This window comes from Schistocerca nitens, chromosome 10 (assembly GCF_023898315.1).
Source record: "Schistocerca nitens isolate TAMUIC-IGC-003100 chromosome 10, iqSchNite1.1, whole genome shotgun sequence".
Taxonomy (NCBI): Eukaryota; Metazoa; Arthropoda; class Insecta; order Orthoptera; family Acrididae; genus Schistocerca; species Schistocerca nitens.
The window spans coordinates 218,447,366-218,467,923 of record NC_064623.1 but is presented as its reverse complement, the minus strand read 5'-3'; the positions used below and the strand labels follow the sequence as shown (position 1 = coordinate 218,467,923).

The 20,558-nt window shown below is 47.9% G+C and overlaps 1 protein-coding gene across 1 annotated transcript in view; it reads right to left on the bottom strand.

Annotated features, from left to right (window-relative positions):
* Window positions 1-20,558, bottom strand: part of LOC126210014 (uncharacterized) — a 146,973-nt gene that overhangs the window by 58,789 nt on the left and 67,626 nt on the right. Inside the window, exons 4-5 of the mRNA XM_049939119.1 lie at window positions 4,622-4,767; window positions 11-70 (exon numbers count right to left, since the gene is read on the bottom strand). Coding sequence (XP_049795076.1) covers window positions 11-70; window positions 4,622-4,767 — 206 coding nt within the window. The remainder of the gene's footprint in view (window positions 1-10; window positions 71-4,621; window positions 4,768-20,558) is intronic.

The window sequence follows — 20,558 nt, the reverse complement described above, 5'->3', positions numbered from 1 at the left end:
CTCACTGGACTCACTGCTGGTGCTGCTTTTGTCACCAGCCTCCTCATTGTCCAGGTACAGGCTCGCCAACCTGCGGCACACACAATCTGGCTACCTTCCGAAGTACAAATTTCTGGGCATGAAGTGAGTGGAGCAGAAACTTCTTCTACATCTGTGCTCTGCGAGCTACTGTAAGATGTGCAGTGCACAGTACAAGTATCACCCCCCCCCCCCTACACTTACTGGTGGACGCTTAACGGCAAGCGAGGTTGTTGGTTCCTCTTAGTATGACGCTGGATTTCCTTAACTTCAGCACTGTATTCTTTACACGAGATATACATGGTGTAGCTATTCTGAGGTCTTGGCATGCCCTAATGAGAGCAGCACAATTTATGAGGGGCGTTCAATAGGTAATGCAACACCCTCTTCTGTTGAAAGAATACGGAATTTGTTGCGGACATCTTGGAATACTTGTATTCCCCCTTCAGTCCCTATAGTTCCGATAGCCCTGAAAATGGCAAGTGCAACGGAGGCACGTTCCTACCACAGAGTTGTCTCTGAGTTTCTTTTTACGCAAAACTAGAGCTTCACAAATATTCATAGGCGCTTCCAGAATGTCTACGGAGATCTAGCAGTGAACAAAAGTACAGTGAGTCGTTGGGCTAGGCGCCTGTCAGCATCGCAGTATGGTCTCGCAACCCTGCCCGATGCTGTGAGCTAACCTCAGGAAACCGATGAAACGATTTCAAGCGTATTCGTCGCCACAAAAATGCAAACGAACTTCTGCTTATCCTTGACAACGGAGGGCCTCACACAGGTCTATACACCTGAAAGGAGCTCACAACACTTCACTGAACTGTCTTTCCTCATCCACCCCACAGCCTGCTTATCGCACCTTCTGACTTCCATCTGCTCGGCCCAATGAAGGAGAAACTTGGCGGGAAGCAGTAAGCAGGTGACGGGGAAGTTACTGATGCAGCAAACATCGGCCCCGACATCGAGCAGCAGGGTGGGTGGCGCCCTGCGAGCGTGCGCGCCACCCCAGTGAGGTGGTGTAACGCCGTCGCAGTGAACGGAGATTACTCCGAAAAATAGGGTTTTGCAGCCAAAGCAGTGGGAGTAATATGGTGTACTTGAACTCGCAATAAAATCAACCTGATCTGAGAAAAATTTCTCATTGAACGCCCTTCGTGTAATCCGAGCTATGAATCTTACATTTTCTTTGTAGAGTTCGCCTTTCAACTATCCTCAATGGCCACGGCTAAGATCCGAGGACCTTGGTGGACAAAAAACGTGACAATTTCTGCTGATCCATCATCTGAACCTAAAATTCCCTGAAAGAGGGATCCATTGATCCATCATGTAAACCTTACATTCCGCGAAACGTGGATCATCAGATACGGTAACGTTTCTAGGCCACCATGGTTCCTGGAACTTACACTTTTAGATTTTTGCTGATGAGGACGGTTCAAAGGTGAGGTCAGCAACGTGAAAATAAAGAGACAATTCCTCGCTTGCATTAGGAACAGTGCTGCTCTCATAAGAGAACGCTGAGACGAACTCAGAAGAGTTACGACCGTTGTTAAGAGAATTCGAAAGTGCTTTGAATTCGGAGATGGAATTAATGAAACTCACTTTAGAACTTGATCAACGACTTCGTGTCAGGCCGTTCGGAAAAGGCAATACCTTCTCGTAAGGGCGTGCTCTGGACAGGCAGTGGGAGACGAGAAACACTGCTTCTCAGTCGTTTCAGCTGATCGACCACCACTCAGCGTGTGATCACGGCGCAATATACACTCCTGGAAATTGAAATAAGAACACCGTGAATTCATTGTCCCAGGAAGGGGAAACTTTATTGACACATTCCTGGGGTCAGATATATCACATGATCACACTGACAGAACCACAGGCACATAGACACAGGCAACAGAGCATGCACAATGTCGGCACTAGTACAGTGTATATCCACCTTTCGCAGCAATGCAGGCTGCTATTCTCCCATGGAGACGATCGTAGAGATGCTGGATGTAGTCCTGTGGAACGGCTTGCCATGCCATTTCCACCTGGCGCCTCAGTTGGACCAGCGTTCGTGCTGGACGTGCAGACCGCGTGAGACGACGCTTCATCCAGTCCCAAACATGCTCAATGGGGGACAGATCCGGAGATCTTGCTGGCCAGGGTCGTTGACTTACACCTTCTAGAGCACGTTGGGTGGCACGGGATACATGCGGACGTGCATTGTCCTGTTGGAACAGCAAGTTCCCTTGCCGGTCTAGGAATGGTAGAACGATGGGTTCGATGACGGTTTGGATGTACCGTGCACTATTCAGTGTCCCCTCGACGATCACCAGTGGTGTACGGCCAGTGTAGGAGATCGCTCCCCACACCATGATGCCGGGTGTTGGCCCTGTGTGCCTCGGTCGTATGCAGTCCTGATTGTGGCGCTCACCTGCACGGCGCCAAACACGCATACGACCATCATTGGCACCGAGGCAGAAGCGACTCTCATCGCTGAAGACGACACGTCTCCATTCGTCCCTCCATTCACGCCTGTCGCGACACCACTGGAGGCGGGCTGCACGATGTTGGGCCGTGAGCGGAAGACGGCCTAACGGTGTGCGGGACCGTAGCCCAGCTTCATGGAGACGGTTGCGAATGGTCCTCGCCGATACCCCAGGAGCAACAGTGTCCCTAATTTGCTGGGAAGTGGCGGTGCGGTCCCCTACGGCACTGCGTAGGATCCTACGGTCTTGGCGTGCATCCGTGCGTCGCTGCGGTCCGGTCCCAGGTCGACGGGCACGTGCACCTTCCGCCGACCACTGGCGACAACATCGATGTACTGTGGAGACCTCACGCCCCACGTGTTGAGCAATTCGGCGGTACGTCCACCCGGCCTCCCGCATGCCCACTATACGCCCTCGCTCAAAGTCCGTCAACTGCACATACGGTTCACGTCCACGCTGTCGCGGCATGCTACCAGTGTTAAAGACTGCGATGGAGCTCCGTATGCCACGGCAAACTGGCTGACACTGACGGCGGCGGTGCACAAATGCTGCGCAGCTAGCGCCATTCGACGGCCAACACCGCGGTTCCTGGTGTGTCCGCTGTGCCGTGCGTGTGATCATTGCTTGTACAGCCCTCTCGCAGTGTCCGGAGCAAGTATGGTGGGTCTGACACACCGGTGTCAATGTGTTCTTTTTTCCATTTCCAGGAGTGTATGTTGCTCTGTAGAGTTTATCGCATATTGTACAACATTACACTTGTCCGTATATGACATTATAAATCATCGAATAGATGCCTCTCAATGAGACTTGTTACATGGAGCTAATTAGCCAAAATTATTACACACTGAAGCGCCAAAAAACTAGTATAGGCATGCATATTCAAATACAGAGATATGTAAATAAGCGGAATATGGCGCTGCGTTCGGCAACGCTTATATAAGACAACAAGTGTCTGACACAGTTGTTAGGTCGGTTACTGCTGCTACAATGACAAGTTATCAAGGTTTAAGTGAGTTTGAACGTGGTGTTATAGTCGGCGCACGAGCGGTGGGTAACAGCACATCCGAGGTAGCGATGAAGTGGGGATTTTTTTTTTTTTTTTTTTTTTTTTTTGCTGACTGCTGTTCATCAGCGACGAATGCTGCAATTTGCACGCCAGTATCACAGCTGGACGTCCACTACGTGGCGACCCGGGACCTTACACACGAATCACATGCTATGCTCCATCAGGCAGACGGCCGTTGTATATGGCACGAAAAGTCTGAAAGCAAAGGATCCAGGCTGGAGGAGAGAGCGTAGTGGTCTGTGGGATGTTTTCGTGGCATTCTCTGGGTGGTCTCGTTATTCTGGAAGGTACAGTGCATCTATGCTTTGGGATCATGTCTACTCCTACATGCGATTTGTTTCTCCTCAGAGCGATGGCATCTACCAGCAGGACAACGCAACATGCCACACAGCTCACGGTGCACGTGCGTGGTTCACAAAGCAGCAGGATGAGTTTACCAGGCTCTCCCGGCCACCGCGCTCCCTGTATGTGAGCCCAGTAGAGAATTTGTTGGACCATCTGGATGGGGCTGTATGCGCCGTGGACCCAGCTGGGCACGGTGTGGCTCCACATCCCCGCCGGTACCTTCCACAACCTCATCGGCGCTCTTTCTGCACGTCTCGCAGCTGTCTGCGCACCAAAAGCGGGTTATTCAGACTTTGGACAGGTGGTCACATAATGGCACTGGACAGTGCATTTAATACTGAAGCCAGTGGAGTGGCATAACCATATATTCGTAATTATTTCGCTAGTAGCTCGTCTCAGCATGCATGTTTACTAGGATGTCTTTGCTTCTCTTATGATATACCTCGATTCACGTCAGTTTCTCCTATTAATTGTGATACACTATGTATGTGTATACTTACTTCTACACGCAATGTTTAATTCATTCGATCTATTCTGAACAATTGAGTTTATCGAGATGATAATCAGTGGAACACGTAACTAACTAGTTGTGAAGAGAAACAGTGTTGCAGGAAAGTGTATAATAAATGAATACAAGGAAAGTGGATGTAAAGAATTGGCATACGCAGTGATCTGGAAAAGGTTTAAATTTTTGGCAAAAACAAATGATAGGAAAATTTGACGTCACCTGTTGGTGGGTTCCTCGGTCGATGGCCGCAGTCGATTCCCCGGGTCGATCTTGTTGTCGTGGTCCCTGATTGGTGTAGCAACCTGTGCTGGTGGTCGATCGCGCGTAGATGCCGCCAATTCCTTCAGAAACTTCTCGATCAGCTCCTACGGCCAAACCATGGTAATGTATTCCACAACGCAATACGATGCTCCTTTTTTAAGCTGTTGTGAAAAGAGTGTAATGTAAATTGGCAATACACTAGGCGAGTTGCGTAAGACGTACATTGAAAGCCAAAGAAACTGGCACAGGCATGCGTATTCAAATGCAGAGATATGTACACAGGCAGAATACGGCGCTGCGGTAGGGTACCAAGAGTCTGCTGCAGTTGTTAGATCAGTTACTTCTGCTGCAATGGCAGGTTATCAAGATTTAAGTGAGTTTGAACGTGGTGTTATAGTCGGTGCACGAGCGATGGGACAGAAATCTCCGAGGTACCGATGAAGTGCGGATTATGCTGTACGGCGAATTCACGAGTGTACCGTGAGTGTAAGGAATCCGGTAAAACATCAAATCTCCGACATCGCTGCGGCTGAAAAAAGATGCTGCACGAACGGGACCTACGACGAGTGAAGAGAATTGTTCAACGTGACGGAAGTGCGACCCTTCCGCAAATTGCTTGGAGATTTCAGTATTGAACCATCAACGAAACATCATCGATATGGGCTTTCGGATACGAAGGCCCACTCGTGTTCCCTTGCTGACTGCACGACACAAAGATTTACGCCTGGGCTGACCCCGTCAATACCAACATCGGACTGTCGATGACTGGAAACTTGTTGCCCGGTCGGACGAGTCTCGTTTCAAATTGTATCGAGCGGATGGATGTGTACGGGTATGGAGACAACCTCATGAATCCATGGACCCTACATGTCAGCAGGGGACTGTTCAAGCTGGTGGAGGCTCTGTAATGGTGTGGGCGTGTGCAGCTTGGAGTGATACGGGACCCGTGATACGTCTAGATACGATTCTGAAAGGTGACGGGTACGTAAACATCCTGTCCTATCACCTGCGTCCATTCGTGTCCATTGTGCATTCCGACGGACTTGGACAATTCCGGCAGGACTGTGCGATACCCCGCACGTCCAGAATTGCTACGGAGTGGCTCCGGGAATACTCTTCTGAGTTTAAACACTTCCGCTGGCCATCAAACTCCCCAGAAATGAACATTATTGAGCATATCTGGCATGCCTTGCAACGTGCTGTTCAGAAGAGATCTCCACCACCTCGTACTCTTCCGGATTTAGGTACAGCCCTGCAGGATTTATGGTGTCAGTTCCCTCCAGCACAACTTCAGACGTCAGTCGAGTCCATGCCACGTCGTGTTGCGGCACTTGTGCGTGCTCGCCGGGGACCTACACGATATTAGGCATGTGTGCCAGTTTCTTTAGCTCCTCAGCGTATATACACTCCTGGAAATGGAAAAAAGAACACATTGACACCGGTGTGTCAGACCCACCATACTTGCTCCGGACACTGCGAGAGGGCTGTACAAGCAATGATCACACGCACGGCACAGCGGACACACCAGGAACCGCGGTGTTGGCCGTCGAATGGCGCTAGCTGCGCAGCATTTGTGCACCGCCGCCGTCAGTGTCAGCCAGTTTGCCGTGGCATACGGAGCTCTATCGCAGTCTTTAACACTGGTAGCATGCCGCGACAGCGTGGACGTGAACCGTATGTGCAGTTGACGGACTTTGAGCGAGGGCGTATAGTGGGCATGCGGGAGGCCGGGTGGACGTACCGCCGAATTGCTCAACACGTGGGGCGTGAGGTCTCCACAGTACATCGATGTTGTCGCCAGTGGTCGGCGGAAGGTGCACGTGCCCGTCGACCTGGGACCGGACCGCAGCGACGCACGGATGCACGCCAAGACCGTAGGATCCTACGCAGTGCCGTAGGGGACCGCACCGCCACTTCCCAGCAAATTAGGGACACTGTTGCTCCTGGGGTATCGGCGAGGACCATTCGCAACCGTCTCCATGAAGCTGGGCTACGGTCCCGCACACCGTTAGGCCGTCTTCCGCTCACGCCCCAACATCGTGCAGCCCGCCTCCAGTGGTGTCGCGACAGGCGTGAATGGAAGGACGAATGGAGACGTGTCGTCTTCAGCGATGAGAGTCGCTTCTGCCTTGGTGCCAATGATGGTCGTATGCGTGTTTGGCGCCGTGCAGGTGAGCGCCACAATCAGGACTGCATACGACCGAGGCACACAGGGCCAACACCCGGCATCATGGTGTGGGAAGCGATCTCCTACACTGGCCGTACACCACTGGTGATCGTCGAGGGGACACTGAATAGTGCACGGTACATCCAAACCGTCATCGAACCCATCGTTCTACCATTCCTAGACCGGCAAGGGAACTTGCTGTTCCAACAGGACAATGCACGTCCGCATGTATCCCGTGCCACCCAACGTGCTCTAGAAGGTGTAAGTCAACTACCCTGGCCAGCAAGATCTCCGGATCTGTCCCCCATTGAGCATGTTTGGGACTGGATGAAGCGTCGTCTCACGCGGTCTGCACGTCCGGCGCGAACGCTGGTCCAACTGAGGCGCCAGGTGGAAATGGCATGGCAAGCCGTTCCACAGGACTACATCCAGCATCTCTACGATCGTCTCCATGGGAGAATAGCAGCCTGCATTGCTGCGAAAGGTGGATATACACTGTACTAGTGCCGACATTGTGCATGCTCTGTTGCCTGTGTCTATGTGCCTGTGGTTCTGTCAGTGTGATCATGTGATGTATCTGACCCCAGGAATGTGTCAATAAAGTTTCCCCTTCCTGGGACAATGAATTCACGGTGTTCTTATTTCAATTTCCAGGAGTGTATATATTTACACAACCGATCGATATATATCGATATGAAAACATCAATATCTAGCGCTGATATTTTCACTTTATATTATATTATTCACGGTTTTCGGAAAATATTTGAAGCTGCTCTTCTGAAACCGCAGTAGGATGTAATTTTACTTTCACTGTATGGAGAGAGTCTTATTACTTTTTGAGTTTTCATAACGTCCAATATTTTCTTTGTGTGGAGCAAGTATATGTGGCACAAAAGGAGAACTACGATTGCACTGGGGTATGGCGGTGTGAATGGAATGTGAAGATGAGAAGAAACAGTATATCAGTTGGGTTAAAAAATAGTTGTTAACGTAACTAGTGTGCTATTTCTTCACATCGACATTCTTCAAAAACAGTTGCTGAAAATAATTAAAAAAAAATCTAAGTGACAAGATTGGTCGTTTCGTTTGGCGGAGACGTGTGATGGGAAATCCTGACGTTATTGCCGCTCGACGCTACCAACAGAAACTGCAACGTTTAGCCTCACCACGCAATTTTGACACTACCACTGCCAGGTCGGTGGAGTTTGCAGAAATGGGAAACAGGGAAGTCGACATGAGGTGTTCTGGACAAACCCGATATGTGACAAAACCAAACGGTGGACCCATTAGACGTCTTTTACCTTGCCACTAACATGCACTTACCATTGTTAGCAAAGTGGTCATCGCCAAGCGTGAACGTGCATCGTATTCCTTTCAATTCTCGCTCTACAGGGAATAGAGAGCAGGCACGCTGCTAGCTTGTTGATTTACAGAATATCTAATAATAAATCAATAAAATATACAGCTCCAAAACCTGCAGTATATTTACAGTGTGTAGCCGATCTTTTTATAGGGAGATACGTCGATACTTCTTACACCTATATATCGATGCTTTTTTGATAAATCAAGAGCCGATAATATCTTTTAAAATATCGATATATCGGAACCCTATATTTTTAAAAATACCAGCAGTCCTACTTCCAGTGTTTTGGAGAGGCGCAGAGCAGTTACTCCCGTCTTCATCGTGTGGGAAGCCATCGCGTCTGATTTCACATCACGGCTGTTACTGATTAAGAGAACTGTGACGTCACAACGGTACGTCACGGACATCCTACGTCATCACATGTTAACTTTCATGCGGCAGTATCGTGGTGCCAGTTTTCAAGAAAACAATGCCAGACCACACGTGCCATGTATCTCTACGAGTTGTCTGCGTGGTGCTGGGGTAATCCCGTGGCCAGCAAGCTCTTCAGTTCTGTCAACAGTAGGACTTGTTTGGGACCAGGTCGGACGCCAGCTCCCTCCCAGGATATCAAGGAACGACCGCAACAGCTGTGGGCCAGCATTCTTCAAGAGAGGATACGACGCCCCTTTATGACGCCCTCCCCAGTGGAAGCAACGCATACCTCAGGGAAAGAGGGAGGCGCAACGTAACACTAACAAGTGTACTCATACTGCCAAGTTTTTTTGTAAATATGAAAATATTCTTTGAAGCGCCGGCCGAAGTGGCCGTGCGGTTAAAGGGGCTGCAGTCTGGAACCGCAAGACCGCTACGGTCGCAGGTTCGAATCCTGCCTCGGGCATGGATGTTTGTGATGTCCTTAGGTTAGTTAGGTTTAACTAGTTCTAAGTTCTAGGGGACTGATGACCTCAGCAGTTGAGTCCCATAGTGCTCAGAGCCATTTGAACCATTCTTTGAAGTATTTTAATACTCGTATATTTGTGAAGTCAGACGGTAGAATATGCAAAGCTGAGTAATTGAGAAATGTTGACCGTAAAGATCTGAAGCTTATTTGAGATGGAAATACCCCGAAGCGCCAAAGAAACTGGTACAGACATGCGTATTCAAATACAGAGATATGTAAACAGGCAGAATACGGCGCTGCGGTCGGCAACGCCTATATAAGACAAGTGTCTGGCGCAGTTGTTAGATCACTTACTGCTGCTACAACGGCAGGTTATCAAGATTTAAGTGAGTTTGAATGTGGTGTTACAGATGCCGCACGACCGATGGGATACAGCATATCCGGGGTAGAGATAAAGTGGGGATTTTTCCTGTACGACTAATTCACGAGTATGCCGTGAATATCTCGTATCCGGTAAAACAACAAATCTCTGACATGGCTGCGACCGGAAAAAGATACTCGTAGAACGGAACCAACGACGACCGAAGAGAATCGTTTAAAGTGTCAGAAGTGCAACCCTTCCGCCAAATTGCTGCAGATGTCAATGCTGGGCCATCAACAAGTGTCAACGGAACATCGTCGATACGGGCTTTTGGAGCCGAAGGTCCACTCGTGTACCCTCGATGGCTGCACGACACAGCTTTGCGCCTTGCCCGAGTCCGTAAACACGGACATTGGACTGTTGGTGCCTGGAAACACGTTGCCCGGTCGGGCGAGTCTCCTTTCAAATTGTGTCGAGCGGATGGAGGTGTACGCGTATGGAGACAACCTCATGAATCCGTGGACCCTGCATGTCAGCTGGGGCCCGTTCAGGCTGGCGGAGGCTCTGTAACGGCGTGGGGATTGTGCAGCTGGAGTTATACGAAACGTCTGATACGTCTAGATATGACTCTGACAGGTGACACATACGTAAGCATCCTGTGTGATCACCTGCATGCATTCGTGTCCATTGTGCATTCCGACGGACTTTGCGAATTCCGGCAGGACAATTCGACAAGTCACACTTCCAGAATTGCTGCCGAGTGGCTCCAGGAACACTCTTCTGAGTTTAATCCCTTCCGCTGGCCACCAAACTCCCCAGACACGAACATATCTGGGATACCTTGCAACGTGCTGTTCACAACAAATCTGCTCTCAATAAATTTACGTACGCTATCTGACTCTTGGAGAAAATGAGTTTTTGTTAACTTTTGGCATTGAATGTTGCGTATCTTTGTTAGTTTAGAAAATAATTGCTGTATTATCGTTATTACACTACTAATGACCACTGAATAAAACGCACCTGACTTTATCAGTGAAATGTGTTCAGATCACAGTGTAGCGCTCTCATAAAATATTTCACTCGCATTAAAGCTCTGAACTCTTATTATCCTCGTAAATGACACTCACTGAGCCTGACTCTGAATATGAACTACAATGAAAATGAAATTATGGCTTACCTGCGCACAATGGGCCCTTCGTCTGCTCTGCAACTTTGTTTTTTATGAGTGTCATAATTAAGGTTTGCGGTGTGCAATTCGAGACGGTATTTCATCAATCCTCAAAAATGTTACTCAGCACACTACTCGCGGTGTGCAACGCGAGTGTGCATTCAAATAAAACCACGAATGCAAATGAGAAATCCGGTACTAATCTCATTGAAAAACAAATAACTGAATCGACACTTCAAGTTTTAACTGAGCTTTTTTAAGTCATAGGAACTATTCAACTTTCTACACTTCTCACTCAAGAACTAATTTGCAAAATGTGTCTTTAGCTTTTATCGCTGTAGTGAAAGACAGAACCACATAAAAACCTCTAAACTGCTCCCAAACAGGCCCAACGGTACCGACCAGCCGTCGTGTCATCCTCCGCACATACGCGTCACGGTAGGTCCCCAGTTTGCCTCACAAGGGCTGAGTGCAGCCCGCTTGCCAACAGCGCTCGGCAGACCGGATGGTCACCCATCCGAGTGATAGCCCAGCAGATCTGACGGGAACAGGTGTTACCACTTCGGCGAGGCCCCTGGCTCAGAAGGACATAACTTTAAAAACTTTACAGAAAATCTAACACGTTAGCATTTTTATAACAATCAGCGTTTTTAAGTAACTGCAAATTAACAAACCACGTTACCTTTAAATGTTTTCTTTTCATACATTATAATAATCCTTCTGCTTAATATCTCTCTTTAAATAGCAAATTACAAAAATTGCTCCAAATAATGCTGCCTCCACTCCAGGCCATGCCAGCTTCCGTCCATTGCAAACCAGGTACATACCAAACAGTTGCTATTAGCACACTTCACTTTACTCTGACAAAGTAAAGCTGACTTCTCTGACCAACATCTCTGGTTTCGAACATAGTTCCAAAGTGTTTAATTATGAAGGCAATGTTAAATCGATATCGCAAGGCTTGAGAACATTTATCAGATTTACAAATTAGCTCATATTTGTGGCCCATGCAATACTCAGAATTATCATAGCAAATAAGACAGCTGCCTTTCAAATAGGTCTCTATTTTACACTAAAGAGCCAAAGAAAGTGGTACACCTGCCTAATGTCGTGTAGGGCCCCTGCGAGAACGCAGAAGAGCCACAACACGACGTGGCATGGACTCGACTAATGTCTGAAGTTGTGCTGGAATCAAATGACGTCATGAATCCTGCAGAGCTGTCCATAAATCCGAAAGAGTTCAAGGGGATGGAGACCTCTTCTGAACAGCACGTTGCAAGGCATCCCAGATATTCCCAATAATGTTCATGTCTGGGGAGTTTGGTGGCCAGTGGAAGTGATTAAACTCATATGAGTGTTCCTGGAGCCGCTCTGTAACAATTCAGGACGTGGGAGGTGTCGCATTGTCGTGCTAAAATTGCTCAAGTCCGTCGGAATGCACAAAGAACATGAATGGATGCAGGTGATCAGACAGGATGTTTACGTATGTGTCATCTGTCAGAGTCGTATCTAGATGATATCACTCTAACTGCACACGCCAGATGCCATTACAGAGCCTCCACCAGTTTGAACAGTCCTGTACTGCCATGCAGGGTCCATGGGTTCACGAGGTTGCCTCCGTACTCATACACTTGCGTTCGACCGATATAATTTGAAACGAGACTCGTCCGACCAGGCAACATGTTTCCGGTCATCAACAGTCCAATGTCGGTGTCGACATGCCCAGTCCGCAGCTCGTGGTCGTGCGGTAGCGTTCTCGCTTCCCGCGCCCGGGTTCGATTCCCGGCGGGGTCAGGGATTGTCTCTGCCTCGTGATGACCGGGTGCAGTGTGATGTCCTTAGGTTAGTTAGGTTTAAGTATTTCTAAGTTCTAGGGGACTGATGACCATAGATGTTAAGTCCCATAGTGCTCAGAGCCATTCGAACCATTTTTTTGACATGCCCAGGCGAGGCGTAAAGCCTTGTGGTTTGCAGTCATCAAGGGTACACGAGTGGACCTCCGGCTCCGAAAGCCCATGTCGCTGATTTTTCGTTGAGTGGTTCGCACTCTGATACTTGTTGATTGTCCAGCACTGAGTTCATGCAGCAATTTGCGGAAGGGTTGCACTTCTGTTACGTCGAACGATTCTCTTCAGTCGTCGTTGGTCCCAGTCTTGCAGGATCTTTTCCCGACAGCATATATGCAGGAGATTTCGTGTTTTACTGGATTCGTGATATTCCCGATACGCTCGTGAAAGGGCTGTACGAGAAAATCCTCACACTATTGATACCTCGGAGATGCTGTGTCCCAAAGCTCGTACTCCGACTATAACACCACGTTCAAACTCACTTCAATCTTGATAACCTAGCATTGTAGCAGCAGTAACCGATCTAACAACTGCGACACACTTGTTGTCTTATATAGGCGTTGCCGACCGCAGTGCTGTACTCTGCCTGTTTACATATCTCTGCATTTGAATACGCATGCCTATAACCAACTTCTGTGGCCTATCAGTGTATAGTCACTGCAATAACATCACATCCCTCTGAACGAGTGATGTTCCATTTTCTTTCCATCTCTCCTTCTGTTTTCGCGTGTCAGTGTGTCATAAGGGGACCCAAACCGTACTATAGAAAACACATTTCTTGTTTGAAGTTTATGGTTGGTTGTTTTTGGGGAAGGAGACCAGACAGCGTGGTCATCGGTGTCATCGGATTAGGGAAGGATGGGGAAGGAAGTCGGCCGTGCCCTTTCAGAGGAACCAGCCCGGCATTTGCCTGGGGTGATTTAGGGAAATCACGGAAAACCTAAATCAGGATGGCCGGACGCGGGATTGAACCGTCGTCCTCCCGAATGCGAGTCCAGTGTCTAACCACTGCGCCACCTCGCTCGGTTTTGAAGTTTATGTGGCTGCAGCGTAGATAGCCTGCAGTGTAAATGCGGGACTGTCTTTCATTGTTAAACGAATAAAAGATGCATTTCCCTATTTGCCAACTGCTAAGATTATCCTCTCCCGCCCTTGTGGAGAGCAGTTAGGTGTGCAAAGCCTATCTCGCTTCCTGCCGAGCCGCACACAATAGCTCGAACAGTCGTGTGTGTGTGTGTGTGTGTGTGTGTGGACAGGAGAGAGTTACGGCAGAGGCAAGGCGGTCGGCGACCGTCGCCTCCTTTCTGCTGGTTGCGCAGTTCAAGGTCACCCCAGCCAGCTCAGTCAAAGACCTGTCGCTGGGCCGGTTGCACGCGCGCGTCTTTCCGGGCGAAGCTAAAAGCAGACAAGTCCGAAAATACGCGACGAGGCAGCAAAGGCAGCTCACACGACGTACGGCTGACTCTTGCTACTTCGATCCTCCATATATCGAGTTTCTCGATAAATCGGTCCCTACAAAACATGCACATCTACTTATTTCCAACCTTAACTCAGGACAGGACCAGCAATTTGGACAACATGCACTGCAGCCACAAAGAAACTGATATAGGCACGCGTATTCGTGTACAGAGATATATGAACAGGCAGAATAAGGCGCTGCGGTCGGCAACGCCCATATAAACAAGTGTGTGGTGCAGTTGTTAGATCAGTTACTGCTGCCGCATTCACAGGTTATCAAGACTTAAGTGACTTTGATGTTATAGTCGGCGCACGAGCGGTGGGGCACAACATTTCCGAGGTAGCGATGAAGCGGGAATTTTCCCGTACGACCACTTCACGAGTGTACCGTGAATATCACGAATCCGGTAAAACATCAACTCTCTGACATCGCTGGGGCTGGAAAAAGATTCTGCAAGAACGGGACCAGCGATGACTGAAGAGAGTCGTTCAGTGTGATAGTAGTGCAACCCTTCCGCAAATTGCTGCCGATTTCAGTGCTGGACCATCAACAAGTGTCAGCGTGCTACGGTCGCAGGTTCGAATCCTGCCTCGGGCATGGATGTATGTTAGTCCTTAACGTTTAAGTAGTTCTAAGTGTAGGGGAGTGATGACATCAGATGTTAAATCCCTTAGTGCTTAGAGCCATTTGAACCATTTTGAACCATTCAGCGTATCATCGATATGTTCTTTCGGAGCCGAAGCCTCTCTCGTGTACGCTTCATGACCGTATGACACAAAGGTTTATGCCTCAGTTGGGCCCGTCAACACCGACATTGAACTGTTGATGACTGTAAACATGTTGCCTTGTCGGACGAGTCTCGTTTCAAATTGTATTGAGTGGATGGACGTGTATGGGTATGGAGACAACCTTTTGAATCCGTGGACCCTGCATGTCATCAGGTGACTGTTCAAGCTGATGGAGACTCTGTGATATTGTGGGGCGTGTGCAGTTGGAGTGATATGGGACCCCTGATACGTCTAGATACGATTCTGACAAGTGACACGTACGTAGGCACCCTGTCTGATCACCTGCATCCATTCATGTCCATTGTGCATTCCGATTTACTTGAGCAATTCCAGCAGGACTATGCGACAGGCCATACGTCCAGAATTGCTGCAGAGTGGCTCCAGGAACGCTCTTCTGAGTTTAAACACTTCAGTTGGCCATCAAACTCCTCAGAATGAATATTATTGAGCGTACCTGGGATGCCTTGCAACGTGCTTTTCAGAAGAGATGTTCCCCCGCCTGGACAGCCCTGTAGGATTCATGGTGTCAGTTCCCTGCAGCACTACTTCAGATGTTAGTCGAGTCCATGGCACGTCGTGCTGCGGCACTTCTGCGTGCTCACAGGGGCCCTACGCGATATTAGGCAGGTGTAACAGTTTATTTGGCTGCTCAATGTGAATTCTTTAGAGTAATTTCTTCACTGTTCCGTTTTATTGCGCTGGTGGCGTGTTGCGAACTGCCGAGTTCATTTTCAAGCCATGGCTATTAAAGCTGCCCTAATTGTGCTCGGTTGGACGACAGTCAATTCACACATATTTAATACACATAGAGTACATACTTTCAATTGCACTCGATGAATACATCGACATTGTGAAATGGATCTGATATTCCATTGTGACTATGTATTATATGTGTATTACCTATGTGTGAATTGAGTGTTGCCTAACCAAGCACTAGTACTGCAGCTTCAATAGGCCTGGCTTGAAAAGTACTTTTGCAGTTCGAAGCTAATCACCCGCTTAATAAAACGCAACTGTGACGGGATTACAATAAGGAACGTATGTTGGACATATTCAAGAGATCAAATTGGAGTGTTTTGTTTTACTGAACCTGCTATTATTTTAAGAAAGGTATTACACAAGTGGTTTTCTTATTTCGTTTCCATAAACATGTGTATTAATTGTAGCTCGTTATTTTCTGTACGTGGTTATTCCTTCTTGTTCGAAGCAATTGGGGATTATTGTTGTCGTATGGGTTTGTGAGTGAAATTTTGTGTGGTGCATCCCGGATGTCCCTCCTAAGAGTCGTCTGGCGCATTTTCTCTTATTTTTGGACAGGTGTTCGCAATTTCGTTTTTGGAATTTGTTGCTGGAGTGAGTCCAAACAAATGCTGGTCATCACGTCTTTAAAGCGACACTCAGAGTCGACGGAGAGAGTCGGTTTGATTCCCGTTACAGGCCACTTGTTATTCCCCCTAAACTAGAAGAACTATGCTGAGGTTCTCTAGCTGTATTGGAAGAGCACTGCAGCATCGAACGAAACGGGGGATTGTGCCTGTCGTCCAGGCATGGGTGCTTTAATCAAATGAAACCTTTTCAAGAGACCTTCCCAAGTCCCTAAATCTATGATGTAGATAAGCAGACCGGAGCGACGAATGAAGCCAGATCTAGGAGGTACACGGACCACTACGCCACCCTGCTACAGTGGCTCTGCACAAATGCACGGACTATCCCAGCACGCCTTGCTCCTCAATCCAACTTACCACTCACCCTTCACCTGATCTGCTATTTACACTAAACCCGAAGAGCATTGCAGACTTGGGTAGTCCATGCATTTGTTCAAAGCCAGTGCGCCAGTGTGGCGTATTGGTTAGCGCACGTCCCTATTGAGCAGGAGATCCTGGTTTGAATCCCGACCTTGGAACAAATTTTCACACTGGACTCGCATTCGGGAGGACGATGATTCAATCCCGCGTCCGGCCATCGTGATTTAGGTTTTCCGTGATTTCCCTAAATCGTCGCAGGCAAATGCCGGGATGGTTACTTTGAAAGAGCACGGCCGATTTCCTTCCCTGTCCTTCCCTAATCCGATGGCACCGATGACCTCGCTGTCTGGTCTCCTCCCCAAAACAGCCCAGCCAGCCCAGCCACAAAATTTTACTTGTCACTTCAGTCGGTACATACACGGTGACACTTATTGAGCTATACGAAAAAAAAACATAAATTAGTTACAAACTGCGGTGTAACACAATTTATTCAACATGTAAACGTCACTACAGATTTTCCGATTTAAGTTATGACGTGTTCGATATGACTGCCATCATTGAGGATGATGTGACGCAGACGATTAGCGGAATTCTGCATGGCTCGCTGAAGTGTCGGAACGTCGATGCTGTCGGTGATCTCCTGAATGGCTGATTTCAGCTCAGCAACGGTTTTGGAGTTATTACTGTACACCTTCTCTTTAGTACAGCGCCACAAAAAGGATTCGCATGTGTTTGGATTTAGCCGAGCGGTCTAGGGCGCTGCAGTCATGGACTGTGCGGCTGGTCCCGGCGGAGGTTCGAGTCCTCCCTCGGGCAAGGGTGTGTGTGTGTTTGTCCTTAGGATACTTTAGTTTAAGTAGTGTGTAAGCTTGGGGACTGATGCCCTTAGCAGTTAAGTCCCATAATATTTCACACACATTTGAACATTTGAAGTACTGGTTATTCTTCATGTGTTACTGTCGCTGTTAATATACACCGATAAAACTAATACTGAACTAGTCTAATGTGGGACTGTTCTGTCGAATGGCACGTAAAATGCAAGTTTCAATCATTCTACAGTGTCCAGTCACATTAGTGTGATCACCTGTCATGAGATTGAATTTCCAGCGCGGACTGCTGCGAAACGTTCGGGAAGAGAGTCAGTAGGTTCTGCAACGCACCGGCGGGGATGTGGACCCTCGCCAACTCTGGCGCTGTGGCCGGCTGCGCTACGTTTCTCAGTTGAGGATCCATTCCACGTGCAGCCCGATCAAGGGGCTCCTACAGGTCCTCGATAGGGGTTACATCCGGGGAGTTTGATAGCCAGGGGAGTGTGGTAAACTCATGCTGGTGCTCTTCGAATCATGCACGTACTTTGCGACATGTCCGACACTTTGCGTTGTCCTGCTGGTAGGTGCCATCACAATGAGGAAAAGCAAACTGCATGTAAGCGTGGACAAGGCCCGCCCAGTTAGCCGAGTGGTCTAACTCACGGCTTTTCGGAGCGGGAAGGAGCGGAGCGCCCGGTCGCCGATACAAATCCGCCCGGTGGACTTGTGTGGAGGTCCAGTCAGCTGGCCAGTCTGTGGATGGTTTTTAGGCGGTTTTACGTCTGCCTCGGTGAATGCAGGCTCGTTCCCCTTCTTCTGCCTCAGTTACACTATGTCGGGGATTGCTGCGCAAACAAGTTCTCCACATACGCGTACACCGCCATTACCCTACCATGCAAACATAGGGGTTACACTCGTCTGTTATTGTGGTCTTCAGTCCTGAGACTGGTTTGATGCAGCTCTCCATGCTACTCTATCCTATGCAAACTTCTTGATCTCCCAGTACGTACTGCAATCTACATCCTTCGGAATCTGCTTAGTGTATTCATCTCTTGGTCTCCCTCTACGATTTTTACCCTCCACGCTGCCCTCCAATACTAAATTGGTGATCCCTTGATGCCTCAGAATATTTCCTACCATACGATCCCTTCTTCTAGTCAAGTTGTGCCACAAACTCCTCTTCTCCCCAATTCTATTCAATACCTCCTCATTAGTTATGTGATCTACCCATCTAATCTTCAGCATTCTTCTGTAGCACCATATTTCGAAAGCTTCTATTCCCTTCTTGTCTAAATTATTTATCGTCCATGTTTTACTTCCATACATGGCTACACTCCATACAAATACTTTCAGAAACGACTTCCTGACACTTAAATCTATACTCGATGTTAACAAATTTCTCTTCTACAGAAACGTTTTCCTTGCCATTGCCAGTCTACATTCTATATCCTCTCTACTTCGACCATCATCAGTTATTTTGCTCCCCAAATAGCAAAACTCCTTTACTACTTTAAGTGTCTCATTTCCTAATCTAATTCCCTCTGCATCACCCGATTTAATTCGACTACATTCCATCATCCTCGTTTTGCTTTTGTTGATGTTCATCTTATACCCTCCTTTCAAGACACTTTCCATTCCGCTCAACTGCTCTTCCAAGTCCTTTGCTGTGTCTGACAGAATTACAATGTCATCGGCGAACCTCAAAGTTTTTATTTCTTCTCCATGGATTTCAATACCTACTCCGAATTTTTCTTTTGTTTCCTTTATTGCTTGGTCAATATACAGATTGAATAACATCGGGGAGAGGCTAAAACTCTGTCTTACTCCCTTCCCAACCACTGCTTCCCTTTAATGCCCCTCGACTCTTATAACTGCCACCTGGTTTCTGTACAAATTGTAAATAGCTTTTCGCTCCCTGTATTTTACCCCTGCCACCTTCAGAAGTTGAAAGACAGTATTCCAATCAACATTGTCAAAAGCTTTCTCTAAGTCTACAAATGCCAGAAACGTAGGTTTGCCTTTTCTTAATCTAGCTTCTAAGATAAGTCGTAGGGTCAGTATTGCCTCACGTGTACCAATATTTCTACGGAATCCAAAGTGATCTTCCCCGAGGTCGGCATCTACCAGTTTTCCATTCGTCTGTATAGAATTGGCGTTAGTTTTTTTGCAGCCGTGACTTATTAAACCGATAGTTCGGTAATTTTCACATCTGTCAACACCTGATTTCTTTGGGATTGGAATTATTATATTCTTCTTGAAGTGTAAGGGTATTTCGCCTGTCTCATACGTTTTGCTCACCAGATGTTAGAGTTTTGTCAGGACTGGCTCTCCCAAGGCTATCAGTAGTTCTGATGGGTCTACTCCTGGGGCCTTGTTTCGACTTAGGTCTTTCAGTGCTCTGTCAAACTCTGCATGCAGTATCATATCTCCCGTTTCATCTTCGTCTACATCCTCTTCCATTTCTATAATATTGCCCTCAACTACCTCATCCTTGTATAGACCCTCTATATACTCCTTGCACTTTTCTACTTTCCCTTCTTTGCTTATAACTGGGTTTCCATCTGAGCTCTTGATATTCATACAAGCGGTTCTCTTTTCTCTTTAATTTTCCTGTAGGTAGTACCTATCTTACCCCTAATGAGATAAACCTCTACATCCTTACATTTGTCCTCTAGCCATGCCTGCTTAGCCATTTTGCACTTCCTGTCGATCTCATTTTTGAGACGTTTGTATTCCTTTTTGCCTGCTTCGTTTACTGCTTTTTTATATTTTCTCTTTTCATCAGTTCAATATTTTTCTGTCACCCAAGGATTTCTATTAGCCCTCGTCTTTTCACCTGCTTGATCCTCTGCTGCCTTCATTACTTCACTACGGTCGCAGGTTCGAATCCTGCCTCGGGCATGGATGTGTGTGATGTCCTTAGGTTAGTTAGGTTTAAGTAGTTCTAAGTTCTAGGGGACTGATGACCACAGATGTTAAGTCTCATAGTGCTCAGAGCCATTTGAACCATTTTTTTCATTACATCATCCCTCAAAGCTACCCATTCTTCTTCTATCGCATTTCTTTCCCCCATTCGTGAGAATCGTTCCCTTATGCTCTCCCTGAAACACTCCACAACCTCTGGTTTTGTCAGTTTATCCAGGTCCCATCTTCTTAAATTCCCACCTTTTTGCAGTTTCGTCTAGTATGAGACATTCTATGGGGAGTGGGGGGGGGGGGGGGGGCGGTCCACCGGGGCCGAACCTTACAATAACCCTGGGTTCCGTGTGGGGCGGCGGAGTGGTGAAGTGGACTGCGGTAGTCGT